This window comes from Lampetra fluviatilis, unplaced genomic scaffold (assembly GCF_964198595.1).
Source record: "Lampetra fluviatilis unplaced genomic scaffold, kcLamFluv1.1 SCAFFOLD_796, whole genome shotgun sequence".
In the NCBI taxonomy this organism is placed as follows: domain Eukaryota; kingdom Metazoa; phylum Chordata; class Hyperoartia; order Petromyzontiformes; family Petromyzontidae; genus Lampetra; species Lampetra fluviatilis.
This window is the reverse complement of record NW_027621290.1, coordinates 9,715-35,000: the sequence shown is the minus strand read 5'-3', so window position 1 is coordinate 35,000 and position 25,286 is coordinate 9,715. Positions and strand designations below refer to the sequence as shown.

The window sequence follows — 25,286 nt, the reverse complement described above, 5'->3', positions numbered from 1 at the left end:
ACTGAGTAACTGACTGACTGAGTGAGTGACTGAGTGACTGAGTGAGTGACTGAGTGAGTGATTGGTGATTGAGTGGTGAGTGAGTGGTGAGTGAGTGGTGAGTGAGTGACTGAGTGAGTGAGTGACTGAGTGAGTGGTTGAGTGACTGAGTGACTGGCTGAGTGAGTGAGTGGTGATTGAGTGGTGAGTGAGTGGTGAGTGAGTGGTGAGTGAGTGAGTGAGTGACTGAGTGAGTGGTTGAGTGACTGAGTGAGTGACTGAGTGACTGAGTGAGTGACTGAGTGAGTGAGTGGTGATTGAGTGGTGAGTGAGTGAGTGGTGAGTGAGTGACTGACTGAGTGAGTGACTGAGTGAGTGAGTGAGTGACTGACTGAGTGAGTGACTGAGTGGGCGAGTGATTGACTGAGTGAGTGGGTGAGTGAGTGAGTGAGTGACTGACTGAGTGAGTGACTGAGTGAGTGGTGAGTGAGTGAGTGGTGAGTGAATGGTGAGTGAGTGAGTGACTGAGTGAGTGACTGAGTTAGTGAGTGACTGAGTGGGTGACTGACTGAGTGAGTGGGCGAGTGATTGACGGAGTGAGTGGGTGAGTGAGTGAGTGAGTGAGTGACTGAGTGAGTGGTTGAGTGACTGAGTGAGTGACTGAGTGACTGAGTGAGTGACTGAGTGAGTGAGTGGTGATTGAGTGGTGAGTGAGTGGTGAGTGAGTGGTGAGTGAGTGACTGACTGAGTGAGTGACTGAGTGAGTGAGTGAGTGACTGACTGAGTGAGTGACTGAGTGGGCGAGTGATTGACTGAGTGAGTGGGTGAGTGAGTGAGTGACTGACTGAGTGAGTGACTGAGTGAGTGGTGAGTGAGTGAGTGGTGAGTGAGTGGTGAGTGAGTGAGTGACTGAGTGAGTGACTGAGTTAGTGAGTGACTGAGTGGGTGACTGACTGAGTGAGTGGGCGAGTGATTGACGGAGTGAGTGGGTGAGTGACTGAGTGAGTGACTGACTGAGTGAGTGACTGAGTGACTGAGTGAGTGTTGAGTGAGTGAGTTAGTTGGTGAGTGACTGAGTGAGTGACTGACTGAGTGAGTGACTGAGTGAGTTGGTGAGTGAGTGGTGAGTGAGTTAGTGACTGAGTGAGTGACTGAGTGACTGACTGACTGAGTGAGTGACTGAGTGAGTGGTGAGTGAGTGAGTGACTGAGTGAGTGAGTGAGTTGTGAGTGAGTGGTGAGTGAGTGACTGACTGAGTGAGCGAGTGGTGAGTGAGTGAGTGGTGAGTGAGTGGTGAGTGAGTGGTGAGTGTGTGTGTGACTGACTGAGTGACTGAGTGAGTGACTGAATGAGTGAGTGAGTGAGCGAGTGGTGAGTGAGTGAGTGGTGAGTGAGTGGTGAGTGAGTGAGTGGTGAGTGAGTGGTGAGTGAGTGAGTGGTGAGTGAGTGACTGAGTGAGTGAGTGACTGACTGAGTGAGTGACTGACTGAGTGAGTGACTGAGTGAGTGAGTGACTGACTGAGTGACTGACTGACTGAGTGACTGACTGAGTGAGTGGTGAGTGAGTGAGTGGTGAGTGAGTGAGTGGTAAGTGAGTGAGTGAGTGGTGAGTGAGTGACTGACTGAGTGAGTGACTGAGTGAGTGACTGACTGACTGAGTGGGCGAGTGATTGACTGAGTGGGTAAGTGACTGAGTGAGTGACTGACTGAGTGAGTTACTGACTTAGTGAGTGACTGACTGAGTGAGTGACTGACTGAGTGAGTGACTGAGTGAGTGAGTGACTGACTGAGTGACTGACTGACTGAGTGACTGACTGAGTGAGTGAGTGACTGACTGAGTGACTGACTGACTGAGTGACTGACTGACTGAGTGAGTGGTGAGTGGTGAGTGAGTGGTGAGTGAGTGAGTGGTAAGTGAGTGAGTGAGTGGTGAGTGAGGGACTGACTGAGTGAGTGACTGAGTGAGTGGGCGAGTGATTGACTGAGTGAGTGGGTAAGTGACTGAGTGAGTGACTGAGTGACTGATTGACTGAGTGAGTGGTGAGTGACTAAGTGAGCGAGTGGTGAGTGAGTGGTGAGTGATTGGTGAGTGAGTGGTGAGTGAGTGACTGACTGAGTGAGTGACTGACTGAGTGAGTGACTGACTGAGTGACTGACTGAGTAACTGACTGACTGAGTAACTGACTGACTGAGTGAGTGACTGAGTGACTGACTGAGTGACTGACTGAGTGACTGACTGACTGAGTGACTGAGTGAGTGACTGACTGAGTGAGTGACTGGGTGAGTGACTGACTGAGTGACTGACTGAGTGAGTGACTGAGTGACTGACTGAGTGACTGAGTGAGTGACTGAGTGAGTGAGTGACTGAGTGACTGACTGACTGAGTGACTGAGTGAGTGAGTGGTGAGTGAGTGAGTGACTGAGTGAGTGAGTGACTGACTGACTGAGTGAGTGACTGACTGAGTGAGTGGTGAGTGAGTGAGTGACTGACTGAGTGAGTGACTGACTGAGTGAGTGACTGACTGAGTGACTGACTGAGTAACTGACTGACTGAGTGAGTGACTGAATGACTGACTGACTGACTGAGTGACTGACTGACTGAGTAACTGACTGAGTGAGTGACTGAGTGACTGACTGAGTGACTGACTGAGTGACTGACTGACTGAGTGACTGAGTGAGTGACTGACTGAGTGAGTGACTGGGTGAGTGACTGACTGAGTGACTGACTGAGTGAGTGACTGAGTGACTGACTGAGTGACTGAGTGAGTGACTGAGTGAGTGAGTGACTGAGTGACTGACTGACTGAGTGACTGAGTGAGTGAGTGGTGAGTGAGTGAGTGACTGAGTGAGTGAGTGACTGACTGACTGAGTGAGTGACTGACTGAGTGAGTGGTGAGTGAGTGAGTGGTGAGTGAGTGAGTGGTAAGTGAGTGAGTGGTGAGTGAGTGACTGACTGAGTGACTGACTGAGTGAGTGGGCGAGTGATTGACTGAGTGAGTGGGTAAGTGACTGAGTGAGTGACTGAGTGACTGAGTGAGTGGTGAGTGAGTGAGTGGTGAGTGACTGACTGAGTGAGTGGTGAGTGACTAAGTGAGCGAGTGGTGAGTGAGTGGGTGAGTAAGTGGTGAGTGAGTGGTGAGTGACTGACTGAGTGAGTGACTGACTGAGTGACTGACTGACTGAGTGAGTGGTGACTGACTGAGTGAGTGACTGACTGAGTGACTGACTGACTGAGTGACTGACTGAGTGACTGACTGACTGAGTAACTGACTGACTGAGTGAGTGACTGAGTGACTGAGTGAGTGACTGAGTGAGTGATTGGTGATTGAGTGGTGAGTGAGTGGTGAGTGAGTGGTGAGTGAGTGAGTGAGTGGTGAGTGAGTGAGTGAGTGACTGACTGAGTTAGTGAGTGACTGAGTGGGTGACTGACTGAGTGAGTGGGCGAGTGAGTGACTGAGTGAGTGACTGACTGAGTGAGTGACTGAGTGAGTGGTGAGTGAGTGAGTTGGTGAGTGAGTGAGTGATGAGTGAGTAGTGAGTGAGTGGTGAGTGAGTTAGTGACTGAGTGAGTGACTGAGTGACTGACTGACTGAGTGAGTGACTGAGTGAGTGGTGAGTGAGTGAGTGAGTGACTGAGTGAGTGAGTGAGTTGTGAGTGAGTGGTGAGTGAGTGACTGACTGAGTAAGCGAGTGGTGAGTGAGTGAGTGAGTGGTGAGTGAGTGGTGAGTGAGTGGTGAGTGTGTGTGTGACTGACTGAGTGACTGAGTGAGTGACTGAATGACTGACTGACTGAGTGAGTGAGCGAGTGGTGAGTGAGTGAGTGGTGAGTGAGTGAGTGGTGAGTGAGTGAGTGACTGACTGAGTGAGTGACTGACTGAGTGAGTGACTGAGTGAGTGAGTGACTGACTGAGTGACTGACTGACTGAGTGACTGACTGAGTGAGTGAGTGACTGACTGAGTGACTGACTGACTGACTGACTGAGTGAGTGGTGAGTGGTGAGTGAGTGGTGAGTGAGTGAGTGGTAAGTGAGTGAGTGAGTGGTGAGTGAGGGACTGACTGAGTGAGTGACTGAGTGAGTGGGCGAGTGATTGACTGAGTGAATGGGTAAGTGACTGAGTGAGTGACTGAGTGACTGAGTGACTGAGTGAGTGGTGAGTGACTAAGTGAGCGAGTGGTGAGTGAGTGGTGAGTGATTGGTGAGTGAGTGGTGAGTGAGTGACTGACTGAGTGAGTGACTGACTGAGTGAGTGACTGACTGAGTGACTGACTGAGTAACTGACTGACTGAGTGAGTGACTGAATGACTGACTGACTGACTGAGTGACTGACTGACTGAGTAACTGACTGACTGAGTGAGTGACTGAGTGACTGACTGAGTGACTGACTGAGTGACTGAGTGAGTGAGTGACTGACTGAGTGACTGAGTGAGTGACTGAGTGACTGACTGACTGAGTGACTGAGTGAGTGACTGACTGAGTGAGTGACTGGGTGAGTGACTGACTGAGTGACTGAGTGAGTGACTGAGTGACTGACTGAGTGACTGCGTGAGTGACTGAGTGAGTGAGTGACTGACTGACTGAGTGACTGAGTGAGTGAGTGGTGAGTGAGTGGTGAGTGAGTGAGTGAGTGACTGAGTGAGTGAGTGAGTGAGTGACTGAGTGAGTGAGTGACTGAGTGACTGACTGAGTGAGTGACTGACTGAGTGAGTGGTGAGTGAGTGAGTGGTGAGTGAGTGGTAAGTGAGTGAGTGGTGAGTGAGTGACTGACTGAGTGAGTGACTGAGTGAGTGGGCGAGTGATTGACTGAGTGAGTGGGTAAGTGACTGAGTGAGTGACTGAGTGACTGAGTGAGTGGTGAGTGAGTGAGTGGGTGAGTAAGTGGTGAGTGAGTGAGTGAGTGGTGAGTGACTGACTGAGTGAGTGGTGAGTGACTAAGTGAGCGAGTGGTGAGTGAGTGGGTGAGTAAGTGGTGAGTGAGTGAGTGAGTGGTGAGTGACTGACTGAGTGAGTGACTGACTGAGTGACTGACTGACTGAGTGACTGACTGAGTGACTGACTGACTGAGTAACTGACTGACTGAGTGAGTGACTGAGTGACTGAGTGAGTGACTGAGTGAGTGAGTGAGTGACTGAGTGAGTGACTGAGTGAGTGAGTTAGTGACTGAGTGAGTGACTGACTGAGTGAATGACTGAGTGACTGAGTGACTGAGTGACTGACTGAGTGAGTGAGTGAGTGACTGAGTGACTGACTGACTGAGTGACTGAGTGAGTTAGTGGTGAGTGAGTGAGTGACTGAGTGAGTGACTGAGTGAGTGACTGAGTGAGTGACTGACTGAGTGACTGACTGAGTGACTGAGTGAGTGACTGACTGAGTGAGTGACTGAGTGAGTGACTGAGTGAGTGAGTGATGAATGAGTGGTGAGTGAGTGACTGACTGACTGATTGAGTGACTGACTGACTGACTGAGTTACTGACTGAGTCACTGACTGAGTGACTGAGTGACTGAGTGACTGACTGACTGACTGAGTGACTGACTGACTGAGTGACTGACTGAGTGACTGAGTGACTGAGTGACTGAGTGACTGACTGAGTGACTGACTGACTGAGTGACTGACTGACTGACTGACTGAGTGACTGACTGACTGACTGAGTGACTGACTGACTGAGTGACTGACTGACTGACTGAGTGAGTGACTGACTGAGTGACTGACTGACTGAGTGACTGACTGAGTGACTGACTGACTGAGTGACTGACTGACTGACTGACTGAGTGACTGACTGACTGAGTGACTGACTGAGTGACTGACTGACTGACTGAGTGACTGACTGACTGAGTGACTGACTGAGTGACTGACTGAGTGACTGACTGAGTGACTGACTGAGTGACTGAGTGACTGAGTGACTGACTGAGTGACTGACTGACTGACTGAGTGACTGACTGACTGACTGAGTGACTGACTGAGTGACTGACTGACTGACTGAGTGAGTGACTGACTGAGTGAGTGACTGACTGACTGAGTGACTGACTGACTGAGTGACTGACTGAGTGACTGACTGACTGAGTGACTGACTGACTGAGTGACTGACTGACTGACTGACTGAGTGACTGACTGACTGAGTGACTGACTGAGTGACTGACTGACTGAGTGACTGACTGAGTGACTGACTGACTGAGTGACTGACTGACTGACTGAGTGACTGACTGAGTGACTGACTGAGTGACTGACTGACTGACTGACTGAGTGACTGACTGACTGAGTGACTGACTGACTGACTGACTGACTGCCTGAGTGACTGACTGACTGAGTGACTGACTGACTGACTGAGTGACTGACTGACTGACTGACTGAGTGACTGAGTGACTGACTGAGTGACTGACTGACTGAGTGACTGACTGACTGACTGAGTGACTGACTGACTGACTGACTGAGTGACTGACTGACTGAGTGACTGACTGACTGACTGACTGAGTGACTGACTGACTGACTGAGTGACTGAGTGACTGACTGAGTGAGTGACTGAGTGACTGACTGACTGAGTGAGTGACTGAGTGACTGACTGACTGAGTGACTGAGTAACTGACTGACTGAGTGAGTGACTGAGTGACTGACTGAGTGACTGACTGACTGAGTGAGTGACTGACTGACTGACTGAGTGAGTGACTGACTGAGTGACTGACTGAGTGACTGACTGACTGAGTGACTGACTGACTGACTGAGTGACTGACTGACTGACTGACTGAGTGACTGACTGAGTGACTGACTGACTGAGTGACTGACTGACTGACTGACTGAGTGACTGACTGACTGAGTGACTGACTGACTGAGTGAGTGAGTGACTGACTGAGTGACTGACTGACTGAGTGACTGACTGACTGAGTGACTGACTGACTGACTGACTGAGTGACTGACTGACTGAGTGACTGACTGACTGACTGACTGAGTGACTGACTGACTGAGTGACTGACTGACTGAGTGACTGACTGACTGAGTGACTGACTGAGTGACTGACTGAGTGACTGAGTGACTGACTGAGTGACTGACTGACTGACTGAGTGACTGACTGTGTGACTGACTGACTGACTGAGTGACTGACTGAGTGACTGACTGAGTGACTGAGTGACTGACTGAGTGACTGACTGACTGACTGAGTGACTGACTGACTGACTGACTGCCTGAGTGACTGACTGACTGACTGACTGAGTGACTGACTGACTGAGTGACTGACTGAGTGACTGACTGAGTGACTGACTGAGTGACTGAGTGACTGACTGAGTGACTGACTGACTGACTGAGTGACTGACTGAGTGACTGACTGAGTGACTGACTGACTGACTGAGTGACTGACTGAGTGACTGACTGAGTGACTGAGTGACTGACTGAGTGACTGACTGACTGACTGAGTGACTGACTGACTGACTGACTGCCTGAGTGACTGACTGACTGACTGACTGAGTGACTGACTGACTGACTGACTGAGTGACTGACTGACTGACTGAGTGACTGACTGAGTGACTGACTGACTGACTGACTGACTGAGTGACTGACTGACTGAGTGACTGACTGACTGACTGACTGAGTGACTGACTGACTGACTGAGTGACTGAGTGACTGACTGACTGAGTGAGTGACTGAGTGACTGACTGACTGAGTGAGTGACTGAGTGACTGACTGACTGAGTGACTGAGTGACTGACTGAGTGACTGACTGACTGAGTGACTGACTGACTGACTGACTGAGTGAGTGACTGACTGACTGAGTGACTGACTGACTGAGTGACTGACTGAGTGACTGAGTGAGTGACTGACTGACTGAGTGACTGAGTGACTGACTGACTGAGTGACTGAGTGACTGACTGACTGAGTGACTGAGTGACTGACTGACTGAGTGACTGAGTGACTGACTGACTGAGTGACTGACTGACTGACTGAGTGAGTGACTGACTGACTGACTGAGTGAGTGACTGACTGACTGAGTGACTGAGTGACTGACTGCGTGACTGAGTGACTGACTGAGTGACTCTCTAGGACCGACTGGCTGGACTGGATGGGCCGCTGGAGTTCCTTCAGGCAGCGGGATTCCAGTTGACATCACTTCCTGTCTCTGCTGGTGAGTGATGTCACTTCCTGTCTCTGCTGGTGAGTGATGTCACTTCCTGTCTCTGCTGGTGAGTGATGTCACTTCCTGTCTCTGCTGGTGAGTGATGTCACTTCCTGTCTCTGCTGGTGAGTGATGTCACTTCCTGTCTCTGCTGGTGAGTGATGTCACTTCCTGTCTCTGCTGGTGAGTGATGTCACTTCCTGTCTCTGCTGGTGAGTGATGTCACTTCCTGTCTCTGCTGGTGAGTGATGTCACTTCCTGTCTCTGCTGGTGAGTGATGTCACTTCCTGTCTCTGCTGGTCAGTGATGTCACTTCCTGTCTCTGCTGGTCAGTGATGTCACTTCCTGTCTCTGCTGGTGAGTGATGTCACTTCCTGTCTCTGCTGGTGAGTGATGTCACTTCCTGTCTCTGCTGGTGAGTGATGTCACTTCCTGTCTCTGCTGGTGAGTGATGTCACTTCCTGTCTCTGCTGGTGAGTGATGTCACTTCCTGTCTCTGCTGGTGAGTGATGTCACTTCCTGTCTCTGCTGGTGAGTGATGTCACTTCCTGTCTCTGCTGGTGAGTGATGTTACTTCCTGTCTCTGCTGGTGAGTGATGTCACTTCCTGTCTCTGCTGGTGAGTGATGTCACTTCCTGTCTCTGCTGGTGAGTGATGTCACTTCCTGTCTCTGCTGGTGAGTGATGTCACTTCCTGTCTCTGCTGGTGAGTGATGTCACTTCCTGTCTCTGCCCCTGCTGGTGAGTGATGTCACTTCCTGTCTCTGCCCCTGCTGGTGAGTGATGTCACTTCCTGTCTCTGCCCCTGCTGGTGAGTGATGTCACTTCCTGTCTCTGCCCCTGCTGGTGAGTGATGTCACTTCCTGTTCAAGATGGCTTTGTGGGTGGGGTTCACGATGGCCGTGTGGGTGGGTGGGGTTCACGGTGGCCGTGTGGGTGGGTGGGGTTCACGATGGCCGTGTGGGTGGGTGGGGTTCACGATGGCTGTGTGGGTGAGTGAGTGGGTGAGTGAGTGAGTGGGTGGGGTTCACGACGGCCGTGTGAGTGAGTGAGTGGGGTTCACGGTGTCCGTGTGGGTGAGTGGGGTTCACAATGGCCGTGTGGGTCGGTGGGGTTCACAATGGCCGTGTGGGTGGGTGGGGTTCACGGTGTCCGTGTGGGTGGGTGAGTGAGTGAGTGGGGTTCACGGTGTCCGTGTGGGTGGGTGGGTGAGTGAGTGAGTGGGGTTCACGGTGTCCGTGTGGGTGAGTGAGTGGCTGTATCCATCACTCTCTCTATCTCACCCCTCCCACCACCATCAGCCACCGGAGACTCATCAACAGCCGACCCTGCGGACAACGAAAAAGAATCCTACCTCATTTTCACCTCTCCTCCTCCTCACGAGTTGGAGGTGGAGGAGGAGGTGGATGCCGGGAGGGATGCCAGCGGCGTTGTCCACCCAACGGGGCGCTGGCTGAGTCACCTGCGGCACCGTCTGAAGACCGGCGGGGCACCGGTGTTCGCGCTGGATAGGGGGGTGACCGTGTACCGGGTGTCTGGGGCTGGTGCCGCGGCGCTAGCCGGGAGGTTCAAGCTGCCCGACGACTTTTACCGGCTCACGGCGGAGGAGGTGAAACGTGAGCAGATGAGGAGGTGGGTGAGTGGGTGGGTGAGTGGGTGGGTGGGTGGGTGAGTGGGTGGGTGGGTGGGTGGGTGAGTGGGTGGGTGGGTGGGTGGGTGGGTGAGTGGGTGGGTGGGTGGGTGGGTGAGTGGGTGAGTGAGTGGGTGGGTGGGTGAGTGGGTGAGTGGGTGGGTGAGTGGGTGAGTGGGTGGGTGGGTGAGTGAGTGGGTGGGTGGGTGGGTGGGTGGGTGAGTGGGTGGGTGCGTGGGTGGGTGAGTGGGTGAGTGGGTGGGTGGGTGAGTGGGTGGGTGGGTGGGTGAGTGAGTGGGTGGGTGGGTGGGTGGGTGAGTGGGTGGGTGAGTGGGTGGGTGGGTGGGTGAGTGGGTGGGTGGGTGGGTGGGTGGGTGAGTGGGTGGGTGGGTGAGTGGGTGGGTGAGTGGGTGGGTGGGTGGGTGGGTGAGTGGGTGGGTGGGTGAGTGAGTGGGTGGGTGGGTGGGTGGGTGGGTGGGTGGGTGAGTGGGTGGGTGGGTGGGTGGGTGAGTGGGTGGGTGGGTGGGTGAGTGGGTGGGTGGGTGGGTGGGTGGGTGAGTGGGTGGGTGGGTGGGTGGGTGAGTGAGTGGGTGGGTGGGTGAGTGGGTGGGTGGGTGGGTGTGTGGGTGGGTGGGTGGGTGTGTGGGTGGGTGGGTGGGTGGGTGGGTGAGTGGGTGGGTGGGTGAGTGGGTGGGTGGGTGGGTGAGTGGGTGGGTGGGTGGGTGGGTGGGTGGGTGAGTGGGTGGGTGGGTGAGTGGGTGGGTGGGTGAGTGGGTGGGTGGGTGGGTGGGTGAGTGGGTGGGTGGGTGGGTGGGTGAGTGGGTGGGTGGGTGGGTGAGTGGGTGGGTGGGTGGGTGGGTGGGTGAGTGGGTGGGTGAGTGGGTGGGTGGGTGAGTGGGTGGGTGAGTGAGTGGGTGAGTGAGTGAGTTGGTTGGTGATTGAGTGACTGAGTGAGTGGGTGGGTGGGTGAGTGAGTGAGTGACTGAGTGACTGAGTGGGTGGGTGGGTGATTGAGTGGGTGGGTGGGTGAGTGAGTGAGTGACTGAGTGGGTAACTGAGTGAGTTACTGAGTGAGTGAGTGACTGACTGAGTGACTGACTGAGTGACTGAGTGGGTAACTGAGTGACTGACTGTGTGACTGAGTGAGTGACTGACTGAGTGACTGACTGAGTGAGTGACTGAGTGAGTGACTGAGTGAGTGACTGAGTGACTGAGTGGGTACTGAGTGAGTGGCTGAGTGACTGAGTAGCTGAGTGACTGACTGAGTGACTGACTGAGTGAGTGACTGAGTGACTGAGTGAGTGACTGAGTGGGTGACTGAGTGACTGAGTGACTGAGTGACTGAGTGAGTGACTGAGTGGGTGACTGAGTGACTGACTGACTGAGTAACTGAGTGAGTGACTGAGTGGGTGACTGAGTGACTGACTGAGTGAGTGACTGACTGAGTGAGTGACTGAGTGACTGACTGAGTGGGTGACTGAGTGACTGCCTGACTGAGTGACTGATGGAGTGAGTGACTGAGTGACTGAGTGAGTGACTGACTGAGTGACTGACTGAGTGAGTGACTGACTGAGTGACTGAGTGACTGAGTGGGTATCTGAGTGAGTGACTGAGTGAGTGACTGACTGACTGAGATGAGTGACTGAGTGACTGACTGAGTGACTGACTAAGTGACTGAGTGGGTATCTGAGTGACTGACTGACTGAGTGACTGACTGACTGAGTGAGTGACTGAGTGACTGACTTAGTGACTGAGTGGGTATCTGACTGAGTGACTGACTGAGTGAGTGACTGACTAAGTGACTGAGTGGGTAACTGAGTGAGTGGCTGAGTGGGTGAGTGACTGACTGAGTGACTGAGTGACTGACTGACTGAGTGACTGACTGACTAAGTGACTGAGTGACTGACTGAGTGAGTGACTGAGTGACTGACTGACTGAGTGACTGACTGACTGAGTGAGTGACTGAGTGACTGACTTAGTGACTGAGTGGGTATCTGACTGAGTGACTGACTGAGTGAGTGACTGACTAAGTGACTGAGTGGGTAACTGAGTGAGTGGCTGAGTGAGTGAGTGACTGACTGAGTGACTGACTAAGTGACTGAGTGACTGACTGACTGAGTGACTGACTGACTGAGTGACTGACTGAGTGACTGACTGACTGACTGAGTGACTGACTGAGTGACTGACTGAGTGAGTGACTTAGTGACTGAGTGACTGATTGAGTGACTGACTGACTAAGTGACTGACTGAGTGAGTGACTGAGTGACTGACTGACTGAGTGAGTGACTGACTGAGTGACTGACTGACTAAGTGACTGAGTGACTGACTGACTGAGTAAGTGACTGACTGAGTGACTGACTAAGTGACTGAGTGGGTATCTGAGTGAGTGACTGAGTGACTGACTGAGTGACTGACTGAGTGACTGAGTGAGTGATTGACTGAGTGATTGACTGAGTGACTGAGTGAGTGAGTGACTGACTGAGTGACTGACTGAGTGACTGAGTGAGTGAGTGACTAAGTGACTGACTGACTGAGTGACTGACTGACTAAGTGACTGAGTGGGTATCTGACTGAGTGACTGACTGAGTGAGTGACTGAGTGAGTGACTGACTGAGTGACTGAGTGACTGACTGAGTGACTGACTGAGTGACTCTGTGGGTGACTGAGCAGGACCGAGGAGGTGGACAAGGCGTCTGTACTGCGCACGCGAGCCATGAGGGAGCGAGAGGGCGACTCTGAGCGTCCACCCCGCCAGTACCACTACTGCCTGCTGCGGGTTCGCACGCCAGATGGGCTGCTGCTGCAAGGTGACTACTCACTCAGTCACTCACTCAGTCACCCAGTCAGTCACCCAGTCACTCAGTTAGTCACCCAGTCAGTCACCCAGTCAGTCAGTTAGTCACTCAGTCAGTCACTCAGTCACTCACTCAGTCAGCTACTCACTCAGTCACCCACTCAATCAGTCACTCAGTCACCCAGTCAGTCACTCACTCAGTCACTCAGTCAGTCACTCAGCCAGTCAGTTAGTCACCCAGTCAGTCACCCAGTCAATCAGTCAGTTAGTCACTCAATCAGTCACTCAGTCACTCAGTCAGTCACTCAGTCAGCTACTCACTCAGTCAGCTACTCACTCAGTCACCCACTCAATCAGTCACTCAGTCACCCAGTCAGTCACTCACTCAGTCACTCAGTCAGTCACTCAGCCAGTCACTCAGTCAGTCAGTTAGTCACCCAGTCAGTCACCCAGTCAATCAGTCAGTTAGTCACTCAATCAGTCACTCAGTCACTCAGTCACTCACTCAGTCAGTGAGTTAGTTAGTCACTCGGTCAGTCAGTCACTCACTCAGTCAGACACTCACTCAGTCAGACACTCAGTCAGTCACTCATTCAGTCACTCACTCAGTCAGTCACTCACTCAGTCAGACACTCACTCAGTCAGTCACTCACTCAGTCACTCACTCAGTCAGTCACTCAGTCAATCACTCAGTCACTCATTCAGTCACTCAGTCAGTCACTCAGTCAGTCACCCAGTCAGTCAGTCACTCAGTCAGTCACTCAGTCACGCACTCAGTCAGTCACTCAGTCAGTCACTCAGTCACTCAGTCACTCAGTTAGTCACTCAGTCAGTCACTCACTCAGTCAGTCCCTCACTCAGTCACTCACTCAAGTCACTCACTCAGTCACTCAGTCAGTTAGTCAGTCAGTCAGTCAGTTAGTCACTCAGTCACTCAGTCAGTCACTCACTCAGTCAGTCAGTCACTCAGTCAGTCACTCAGTCACTCATTCAGTCACTCAGTCAGTCACTCACTCAGTCACTCACTCAGTCACTCAGTCACTCAGTCAGTCACTCACTCAGTCACTCACTCCGTCACTCAGTCAGTCACTCAGTCAGTCACCCAGTCAGTCAGTCACTCAGTCAGTCATTCAGTCACGCACTCAGTCAGTCACTCAGTCAGTCACCCAGTCAGTCAGTTAGTCACTCAGTCAGTCACTCACTCAGTCAGTCCCTGACTCAGTCACTCACTCAAGTCACTCACTCAGTCACTCATTCAGTCACTCAGTCAGTCACTCACTCAGTCACTCACTCAGTCACTCACTCAGTCAGTCACTCAGTCAGTCACTCAGTCACTCACTCAGTCATTCACTCACTCAGTCACTCAGTCAATCAATCAGTCACTCAGTCACTCAGTCAGTCACTCACTCAGTCACTCACTCAGTCAGTCACTCAGTCAGTCACTCACTCAGTCAGTCACTCAGTGTGTGTGTCACTGTGTGTGTGTGTCACTGTGTGTGTGTGTGTCACTGTGTGTGTGTGTCACTGTGTGTGTGTCACTGTGTGTGTGTGTCACTGTGTGTGTGTGTGTCACTGTGTGTGTGTGTCACTGTGTGTGTCACTGTGTGTGTGTCACTGTGTGTGTCACTGTGTGTGTGTGTGTCACTGTGTGTGTGTGTGTCACTGTGTGTGTCACTGTGTGTCACTGTGTGTGTGTGTCACTGTGTGTGTCACTGTGTGTGTGTCACTGTGTGTGTCACTGTGTGTGTGTCACTGTGTGTGTGTCACTGTGTGTGTGTGTGTCACTGTGTGTGTGTGTCACTGTGTGTGTCACTGTGTGTGTGTCACTGTGTGTGTCACTGTGTGTGTGTGTCACTGTGTGTGTCACTGTGTGTCACTGTGTGTGTGTCACTGTGTGTGTCACTGTGTGTGTGTGTCACTGTGTGTGTCACTGTGTGTGTGTCACTGTGTGTGTCACTGTGTGTGTGTGTCACTGTGTGTGTCACTGTGTGTGTCACTGTGTGTGTGTGTCACTGTGTCACTGTGTGTGTGTATCACTGTGTCACTGTGTGTGTCACTGTGTGTGTGTCACTGTGTGTGTGTCACTGTGTGTGTCACTGTGTGTCACTGTGTGTGTGTGTGTCACTGTGTGTGTCACTGTGTGTGTGTGTCACTGTGTGTGTCACTGTGTGTGTCTGTGTCTGTGTGTGTCACTGTGTGTGTCACTGTGTGTGTGTGTCACTGTGTGTGTCACTGTGTGTGTGTGTGTCACTGTGTGTGTGTCACTGTGTGTGTGTGTCACTGTGTGTGTGTGTCACTGTGTGTGTCACTGTGTGTGTCACTGTGTGTGTGTGTCACTGTGTGTGTGTGTCACTGTGTGTGTGTGTGTCACTATGTGTGTCACTGTGTGTGTGTGTGTGTCTCTGTGTGTGTGTGTGTGTCACTGTGTGTGTCACTGTGTGTGTCACTGTGTGTGTGTGTGTCACTGTGTGTGTCACTGTGTGTGTGTGTGTCACTATGTGTGTCACTGTGTGTGTCACTGTGTGTGTCTCTGTGTGTGTGTGTGTCACTGTGTGTGTCACTGTGTGTGTGTGTCACTGTGTGTGTGTGTCTCTGTGTGTGTCACTGTGTGTGTGTGTCACCAGGTACGTTCAGTGTGAGTGAGCCAGCTTGCAGGGTTCACGACTTTGTCCGAAGTTGCCTGACTCAGGAGTGTGTGTGTCACTGTGTGTGTCACTGTGTGTGTCACTGTGTGTGTGTGTCACTGTGTGTGTGTGTGTCACTGTGTGTGTGTCACTGTGTGTGTGTGTGTCACTGTGTGTGTGTGTCACTGTGTGTGTCACTGTGTGTGTCACTGTGTGTGTGTGTCACTGTGTGTGTCACTGTGTGTCTGTGTGTGTCACTGTGTGTGTGTGTCACTGTGTGTGTGTGTGTCACTATGTGTGTCACTGTGTGTGTGTGTGTGTCTCTGTGTGTGTGTGTGTCACTGTGTGTGTCACTGTGTGTGTCACTGTGTGTGTGTGTCACTGTGTGTGTGTCACTGTGTGTGTCACTGTGTGTGTGTGTCACTGTGTGTGTCACTGTGTGTCTGTGTGTGTCACTGTGTGTGTGTGTCACTGTGTGTGTGTGTGTCACTGTGTGTGTGTGTGTGTCTCTGTGTGTGTGTGTGTCACTGTGTGTGTCACTGTGTGTGTCACTGTGTGTGTGTGTGTGTCTCTGTGTGTGTCACTGTGTGTGTCACTGTGTCACTGTGTGTGTCACTGTGTGTGTCACTGTGTGTGTCACTGTGTCACCCCAGGCACGTTCAGTGTGAGTGAGCCAGCTTGCAGGGTTCACGACTTTGTCCGAAGTTGCCTGACTCAGGAGTGTGTGTGTCACTGTGTGTGTCACTGTGTGTGTCACTGTGTGTGTGTGTCACTGTGTGTGTGTGTGTCACTGTGTGTGTGTCACTGTGTGTGTGTGTGTCACTGTGTGTGTGTGTCACTGTGTGTGTCACTGTGTGTGTCACTGTGTGTGTGTGTCACTGTGTGTGTCACTGTGTGTCTGTGTGTGTCACTGTGTGTGTGTGTCACTGTGTGTGTGTGTGTCACTATGTGTGTCACTGTGTGTGTGTGTGTGTCTCTGTGTGTGTGTGTGTCACTGTGTGTGTCACTGTGTGTGTGTGTCACTGTGTGTGTGTCACTGTGTGTGTCACTGTGTGTGTGTGTCACTGTGTGTGTCACTGTGTGTCTGTGTGTGTCACTGTGTGTGTGTGTCACTGTGTGTGTGTGTGTCACTATGTGTGTCACTGTGTGTGTGTGTGTCACTGTGTGTGTCACTGTGTGTGTCACTGTGTGTGTGTGTGTGTCTCTGTGTGTGTCACTGTGTGTGTCACTGTGTCACTGTGTGTGTCACTGTGTGTGTCACTGTGTGTGTCACTGTGTCACCCCAGGCACGTTCAGTGTGAGTGAGCCAGCTTGCAGGGTTCACGACTTTGTCCGAAGTTGCCTGACTCAGGAGTGTGTGTGTCACTGTGTGTGTCACTGTGTGTGTCACTGTGTGTGTGTGTCACTGTGTGTGTGTGTGTCACTGTGTGTGTGTCACTGTGTGTGTGTGTGTCACTGTGTGTGTGTGTCACTGTGTGTGTGTCTGTGTATGTCACTGTGTGTGTCACTGTGTGTGTGTGTCACTGTGTGTGTGTCTGTGTGTGTCACTGTGTGTGTGTCACTGTGTGTGTCACTGTGTGTGTGTGTCACTGTGTGTGTGTCTGTGTGTGTCACTGTGTGTGTGTGTCACTGTGTGTGTGTCTGTGTGTGTCACTGTGTGTGTGTCACTGTGTGTGTGTCACTGTGTGTGTCACTGTGTCACCCCAGGTACCTTCAGTGTGAGTGAGCCAGCTTGCAGGGTTCACGACTTTGTCCGAAGTTGCCTGACTCAGGAGTGTGTGTGTCACTGTGTGTGTCACTGTGTGTGTGTGTCACTGTGTGTGTGTGTGTCACTGTGTGTGTGTCACTGTGTGTGTGTGTGTCACTGTGTGTGTGTGTCACTGTGTGTGTCACTGTGTGTGTCACTGTGTCACTGTGTGTGTGTCTGTGTGTGTCACTGTGTGTGTCACTGTGTGTATCACTGTGTGTGTGTGTCACTGTGTGTGTGTCTGTGTGTGTCACTGTGTGTGTCACTGTGTCACCCCAGGTACGTTCAGTGTGAGTGAGCCAGCTTGCAGGGTTCACGACTTTGTCCGAAGTTGCCTGACTCAGGAGTGTGTGTGTCACTGTGTGTGTCACTGTGTGTGTCACTGTGTGTGTCACTGTGTGTGTCACTGTGTGTGTGTCACTGTGTCACCCCAGGTACCTTCAGTGTGAGTGAGTCAGCTTGCAGGGTTCACGACTTTGTCCGAAGTTGCCTGACTCAGGAGTGTGTGTGTCACTGTGTGTGTGTGTGTCACTGTGTGTGTGTGTGTCACTGTGTGTGTGTGTGTCACTGTGTGTGTCACTGTGTGTGTCACTGTGTGTGTGTGTCACTGTGTGTGTGTGTGTCACTGTGTGTGTGTCACTGTGTGTGTGTGTGTCACTGTGTGTGTGTGTCACTGTGTGTGTCACTGTGTGTGTCACTGTGTGTGTGTGTCACTGTGTGTGTGTGTGTCACTGTGTGTGTGTCACTGTGTGTGTGTGTGTCACTGTGTGTGTGTGTCACTGTGTGTGTCACTGTGTGTGTCACTGTGTGTGTGTGTCACTGTGTGTGTCACTGTGTGTATCACTGTGTGTGTGTGTCACTGTGTGTGTGTCTGTGTGTGTCACTGTGTGTGTCACTGTGTCACCCCAGGTACCTTCAGTGTGAGTGAGCCAGCTTGCAGGGTTCACGACTTTGTCCGAAGTTGCCTGACTCAGGAGTGGGTCCCATTTTCGCTGCTGGGACCCCGGGGAATTCCCCTGCCCAACGAGGAAGCAATCCCACTCTCTCGCACGGGCCTGGTGAGTAAATAACTCACCCACTCACTCACCCACTCACTCACCCACTCGCTCACCCACTCACTCACCCACCCACTCACCCGCTCACCCGCTCATTCGCTCACCCACTCACTCACCCACTCACCCGCTTACTCACTCACCCACTCACTCACCTACTCACCCACTCACTAACTCACTCACTCACACTCACTCACCCACTCACCCACTCACCCACCCACTCACTCACTCACCCACTCACCCACCCACCCACTCACTCACCCACTCACTCACCCACTCACTCGCTCACCCACTCACTCACTCACCCACTCACTCACTCACTCACTCGCCCACTCACTCACTCACTCACACACTCACTCACCCACTCACCCACTCACCCACTCACCCACTCACCCACTCACTCACTCACCCACTCACCCACCCACTCACTCACCCACTCACTCACCCACTCACTCGCTCACCCACTCACTCACTCGCTCACTCATCCACTCACTCACCCACTCACTAACTCACACACTCACTCACCCACTCACTCACTCACCTACTGAATCACTCACCCACTCACTCACTCACCCACTCACCCACTCACCCACTCACTCACCTACTCACCCGCTCATTCGCTCACCCATTCACCTGCTCACTCACTCACCCACTCACTCACTCGCTCACTCACCCACTCACTCACCCACCCACTCACTCACCCACTCACTCACTCTCCCACTCACCTACTGAATCACTCACCCACTCACCCACTTACTCACTCACCCACTCACTCACCCACCCACTCACCCGCTCACCCGCTCATTCGCTCACCCACTCACTCACTCACTCACCCACTCTCTCGCACGGGCCTGGTGAGTAAATAACTCACTCACTCACCCACCCACTCACTCGCTCACTCACCCACTCACTCACCCACCCACTCACTCACCCACTCACTCACTCTCCCACTCACCTACTGAATCACTCACCCACTCACCCACTTACTCACTCACCCACTCACTCACTCACCCACCCACTCACTCACCCACCCGCTCACCCACTCATCTACTCACCCACTCAATCACTCACCCACTCACTCACCTACTCACCCGCTCACCCACTCACCTACTGAATCACTCACCCACTCACCCACTTACTCACTCACCCACTCACTCACTCACCCACTCACTCACCCACCCGCTCACCCACTCATCTACTCACCCACTCAATCACTCACCCACTCAATCACTCACCCACTCACTCACCTACTCACCCGCTCACCCACTCACCTACTGAATCACTCACCCACTCACCCGCTCACTCACTCACCCACTCACTCACCCACTCACTCACCCACTCACTCACTCACTCACTCACCTACTCACCCACTCTCTCGCACGGGCCTGGTGAGTAAATAACTCACCCACTCACCCGCTTACTCACTCACCCACTCACCCACTCAATCACTCACTCACTCACTCACCCACTCACCCACTCACTCACTCACTCACCCACCCACTCACTCACCCACTCAATCACTCACTCACTCACCCACTCACCTACTGAATCACTCACCCACTCACCCACTCACACACACACCCACTCACTCACTCACTAACTCACACACTCACTCACCTACTCACTCACTCATCCACTCACTCACTCGCTCACTCATCCACTCACTCACTAACTCACACACTCACTCACTCACCCACTCACCCACTCACTCGCTCACTCATCCACTCACTCACTCACCCACTCACTCACTCACACACTCACCCACTCACCCGCTCACTCACACACTCACTCACCCACTCACCCACTCACTCACCCACCCACCCACTCACTCACTCACCCACTCACCCGTTCACCCGCTCACTCACCCACACACTTACCACTCACTCACCCACCCACTCACTCACACACTCACCCACTCACCCGTTCACCTGCTCACTCACCCACACACTTACCACTCACTCACCCACCCACCCACTCACTCACTCACCCACTCACCCGTTCACCCGCTCACTCACCCACACACTTACCACTCACTCACCCACCCACTCACTCACACACTCACCCACTCACACACACACCCACTCACTCAACCACTCACTCACACACACACCCACTCACTCACCCACACACTTACCACTCACTCACCCACCCACTCACTCACCCACTCACTCACTCACTTGCTTGCTCACCCACTCACTCACACACTTACCACTCACTCACCCACTCACCCACCCACTCACTCACCCACCCACCCACTCACACACTCACCCACTCACTCACTCACACACTTACCACTCACTCACCCACTCACTCACTCACCCACTCACTCACCCACTCACCCACCCACTCACTCACTCACCCACCCACCCACTCACACACTCACCCACTCACCCACCCACTCACTCACCCACCCACTCACTCACTCACACACTTACCACTCACTCACCCACTCACTCACTCACCCACTCACTCACCCACTCACCCACTCACTCACTCACTCACCCACCCACCCACCCACCCACTCACCCACTCACTCACTCACTCACACACTTACCACTCACTCACCCACCCACCCACTCACCCACTCACTCACCCAGCCACCCACCCACTCACCCACTCACTCACTCACTCACCCACTCACCCACCCACTCACACACTCACCCACTCACCCACCCACTCACTCACCCACCCATTCACTCACACACTCACCCACTCACTCACTCACTCACACACTTACCACTCACTCACCCACCCACCCACTCACCCACTCACTCACCCACTCACCCACCCACTCACTCACTCACTCACCCACCCACCCACTCACACACTCACCCACTCACCCACCCACTCACTCACCCACCCACTCACTCACTCACACACTTACCACTCACTCACTCACCCACTCACTCACTCACCCACTCACTCACCCACTCACCCACCCACTCACTCACTCACTCACCCACCCACCCACCCACCCACCCACCCACCCACTCACACACTCACCCGCTCACCCACTCACTCACCCACCCACCCACTCACCCACTCACTCACCCAGCCACCCACCCACTCACCCACTCACTCACTCACTCACCCACTCACCCACCCACTCACTCACCCACCCACCCACTCACACACTCACCCACTCACTCACTCACTCACACACTTACCACTCACTCACCCACTCACCCGCTCACCCACTCACCCGCTCACCCACTCACTCACCCACCCACTCACTCACCCACCCACCCACTCACACACTCACCCACCCACCCACTCACTCACTCACCCACTCACCCACCCACTCACTCACTCACCCGTAAGTGTGTGTATGTAAGTGTGTAAGTGTATGTAAGAGTGTATGTGTGTCTGTGTGTAAGTGTGTCTGTGTGTAACTGTGTGTAACTGTGTCTGTGTGTCTGTGTGTGTCTGTGTGTGTGTGTCTGTGTGTCTGTCTGTGTGTGTGTGTCTGTGTGTGTGTGTCTGTGTGTGTGTCTGTGTGTGTGTGTCTGTGTGTGTGTCTGTGTGTCTGTCTGTGTGTGTCTGTGTGTGTGTGTCCGTGTGTGTGTATGTGTGTGTGTGTCTGTGTGTGTATGTGTCTGTGTGTGTGTCTGTGTGTGTGTCTGTGTGCGTGTGTGTGTATGTATATATGTAAGTGTGTATCTGTGTGTATCTGTGTGTATCTGTGTGTAACTGTGGGCCTGTCTCCCCGCTAGGTTCCGGCCGCACTTCTGACCCTTGTGTGGGATCCCGACGTCCACGCCGACATTCTGGCAGCATCGTCACCATCACCACCATCATCACAACCACCATCATCATCATCGTCGTCACCATCACCATCATCATCATCGTCACCATCATCGTCAACCTGTCCCCCCTGCTGCCTCAAAGCGGAGCTCATGGCTGCCTGCCTCACGCTGTCCTGACCCCATACTGACCCCGTGACCCCTCCCGTGACCCCTCCCGTGACCCCTCCCGTGACCCCTCCCGTGACCCCTCCCGTGACCCCTCCCGTGACCCCTCCCGTGACCCCTCCCGTGACCCCTCCCGTGACCCCTCCCGTGACCCCTCCACCTTCCCCTGACCCCTCCCCCTGACTCCTCCCCCTTTCCCTGACCCCTCCCCCTGACTCCTCTCCCTGACTCCTCCCCCTTTCCCTGACTCCTCCCCCTTTCCCTGACCCCTCCCCCTGACTCCTCCCCCTTTCCCTGACTCCTCCCCCTTTCCCTGACCCCTCCCCCTGACTCCTCCCCCTTTCCCTGACTCCTCCCCCTTTCCCTGACCCCTCCCCCTGACTCCTTTCCCTTACCCCTCCCCCTGACTCCTCCCCTTTTCCCTGACTCCTCCCCTTTTCCCTGACTCCTCCCCCTTTCCCTGACTCCTCCCCCTTTCCCTGACCCCTCCCCCTGACTCCTCCCCCTTTCTTTGACTCCTCCCTCTGACTCCTCCCACTTTCCCTGACTCCTCCCCCTTTCCCTGACCCCTCCCCCTGACTCCTTCCCCTTTCCCTGACTCCCCCCCCTGACTCCTCCCACTTTCCCTGACTCCTCCCCCTTTCCCTGACCCCTCCCCCTGACTCCTCCCCCTTTCCCTGACTCCTCCCCCTTTTCCTGACTCCTCCCCCTCCCCTGACTCCTCCCCCTTCTATGTGACTTTACCGAAGATATTTGAGCTGTGTCATCAAACTCTGTGGTTCTTTCTGTAAAGGCGCGTCTTGTGTGAAATGAAATTAGTCTCGACGTTTCGGGCTCAACGCCAAGCGCCATCACCGTCGTGTGGTTAGAGCGTGACCTGCTGCTGATGACTCACATTTCGATGTAAAGCTTTCGTGACTGCAGGGATTCATCTTCTTGGTTCTTTCGGTAAAGTCACGTAGAAGGGAAGTAGTAAAATAATAAAGATAAAACATAATAAAATAATTCTCAATTATTGTATTATGTAATAAAATAAAACATAATAAAATAATTATTATGTAATAAAAATAATAACAATAAAACATGATAAAATAATTATTATGTAATAAAAATAATAAAAATAAAACATAATAAAATAATTATTATGTAATAAAAATAATAACAATAAATCATAATAAAATAATTATTATGTAATAAAAATAATAACAATAAATCATAATAAAATAATTATTATGTAATAAAAATAATAACAATAAATCATAATAAAATAATTATTATGTAATGAAAATAATAAAAATAAAACATAAAATAATTCTAAATTATTTTATTAAGTAATAAAAATTAAAAAAAAACAATAAAATAATTGAGAATAATTTTTTTACGTTTTATTTTTATGATTTAATGTTTTATTTCTTATCATTTCATTACTTCCCTTCTACGTGGTGACTTTACCGAAAGAAACCAAGAAGCTATTTGAGCTGTGTCATCAAACTCTGTGGTTCTTTCTGTAAAGGCGCGTCTCGTGTGAAATAAAATTAGTCTCGACGTTTCGGGCTCAACGCCAAGCGCCATCACCGTCGTGTGGGTAGAGCGTGACCTGCTGCTGGAGCATCTTCGCCGGTTGGAAACATTGAGGCTGGCCTGCCTACCGTCCATCCTGGGTTTAACCTGCAGGCTGGATTGTGCGAGGAGCTCGCAAATCCTTGAAAGATCTGGGCAAAGTCCCATCGGTGAGCTCCTCCGGCAGGCAAGGCTGCGTTGGCTGGGTCATGTAGCCCGCATGCCCAGCCACCGCATGCCTAAACAGCTTTTGTTCGGCCGGATCGAGGGGGCTAAACGGGCGCGGCACGGGCTAGAGAAGAGATGGAGCGATGTGGTACAGGAGGCACGGGCTAGAGAAGAGATGGAGCGATGTGGTACAGGAGGCACGGGCTAGAGAAGAGATGGAGCGATGTGGTACAGGAGGCACGGGCTAGAGAAGAGATGGAGCGATGTGGTACAGGAGGCACGGGCTAGAGAAGAGATGGAGCGATGTGGTACAGGAGGCACGGGCTAGAGAAGAGATGGAGCGATGTGGTACAGGAGGCACGGGCTAGAGAAGAGATGGAGCGATGTGGTACAGGAGGCACGGGCTGGAGAAGAGATGGAGTGATGTGGTACAGGAGGCACGGGCTAGAGAAGAGATGGAGCGATGTGGTACAGGAGGCACGGGCTAGAGAAGAGATGGAGCGATGTGATACGGGAGGCACGGGCTAGAGAGGAGATGGAGGGATGTGGTACAGGAGGCACGGGCTAGAGAAGAGATGGAGCGATGTGGTACAGGAGGCACGGGCTAGAGAAGAGATGGAGCGATGTGGTACAGGAGGCACGGGCTAGAGAAGAGATGGAGCGATGTGGTACAGGAGGCACGGGCTGGAGAAGAGATGGAGTGATGTGGTACAGGAGGCACGGGCTAGAGAAGAGATGGAGCGATGTGGTACAGGAGGCACGGGCTAGAGAAGAGATGGAGCGATGTGATACGGGAGGCACGGGCTAGAGAGGAGATGGAGGGATGTGGTACAGGAGGCACGGGCTAGAGAAGAGATGGAGCGATGTGGTACAGGAGGCACGGGCTAGAGAAGAGATGGAGCGATGTGGTACAGGAGGCACGGGCTAGAGAAGAGATGGAGCGATGTGGTACAGGAGGCACGGGCTAGAGAGGAGATGGAGTGATGTGGTACAGGAGGCACGGGCTAGAGAAGAGATGGAGCGATGTGGTACAGGAGGCACGGGCTAGAGAGGAGATGGAGCGATGTGGTACAGGAGGCACGGGCTAGAGAAGAGATGGAGCGATGTGGTACAGGAGGCACGGGCTAGAGAAGAGATGGAGCGATGTGGTACAGGAGGCACGGGCTAGAGAAGAGATGGAGTGATGTGGTACAGGAGGCACGGGCTAGAGAAGAGATGGAGTGATGTGGTACAGCAGGCACGGGCTAGAGAAGAGATGGAGCGATGTGGTACAGGAGGCACGGGCTAGAGAAGAGATGGAGCGATGTGGTACAGGAGGCACGGGCTAGAGAGGAGATGGAGTGATGTGGTACAGGAGGCACGGGCTAGAGAGGAGATGGAGTGATGTGGTACAGGAGGCACGGGCTAGAGAGGAGATGGAGTGATGTGGTACAGGAGGCACGGGCTAGAGAAGAGATGGAGCGATGTGGTACAGGAGGCACGGGCTAGCGAGGAGATGGAGTGATGTGGTACAGGAGGCACGGGCTTGAGAAGAGATGGAGCGATGTGGTACAGGAGGCACGGGCTAGAGAGGAGATGGAGCGATGTGGTACAGGAGGCACGGGCTGGAGAAGAGATGGAGTGATGTGGTACAGGAGGCACGGGCTAGAGAGGAGATGGAGCGATGTGGTACAGGAGGCACGGGCTAGAGAGGAGATGGAGCGATGTGGTACAGGAGGCACGGG

The 25,286-nt window shown here is 52.9% G+C and overlaps 1 protein-coding gene across 1 annotated transcript in view; it reads left to right on the top strand.

Moving 5' to 3' along the window:
- UBXN6 (UBX domain protein 6) overlaps positions 1 to 22,187 on the top strand; it is a gene marked incomplete at its 5' end in the record, with an annotated part of 29,156 nt that extends 6,969 nt beyond the window's left edge. Inside the window, 5 exons of the mRNA XM_078885389.1 lie at positions 8,005 to 8,086; positions 9,378 to 9,708; positions 12,377 to 12,513; positions 17,781 to 17,929; positions 21,637 to 22,187. Of these exons, the coding sequence (XP_078741515.1) occupies positions 8,005 to 8,086; positions 9,378 to 9,708; positions 12,377 to 12,513; positions 17,781 to 17,929; positions 21,637 to 21,846 (909 nt within the window). The remainder of the gene's footprint in view (positions 1 to 8,004; positions 8,087 to 9,377; positions 9,709 to 12,376; positions 12,514 to 17,780; positions 17,930 to 21,636) is intronic.
- Between the last annotated feature and the right edge of the window lie 3,099 nt (positions 22,188 to 25,286).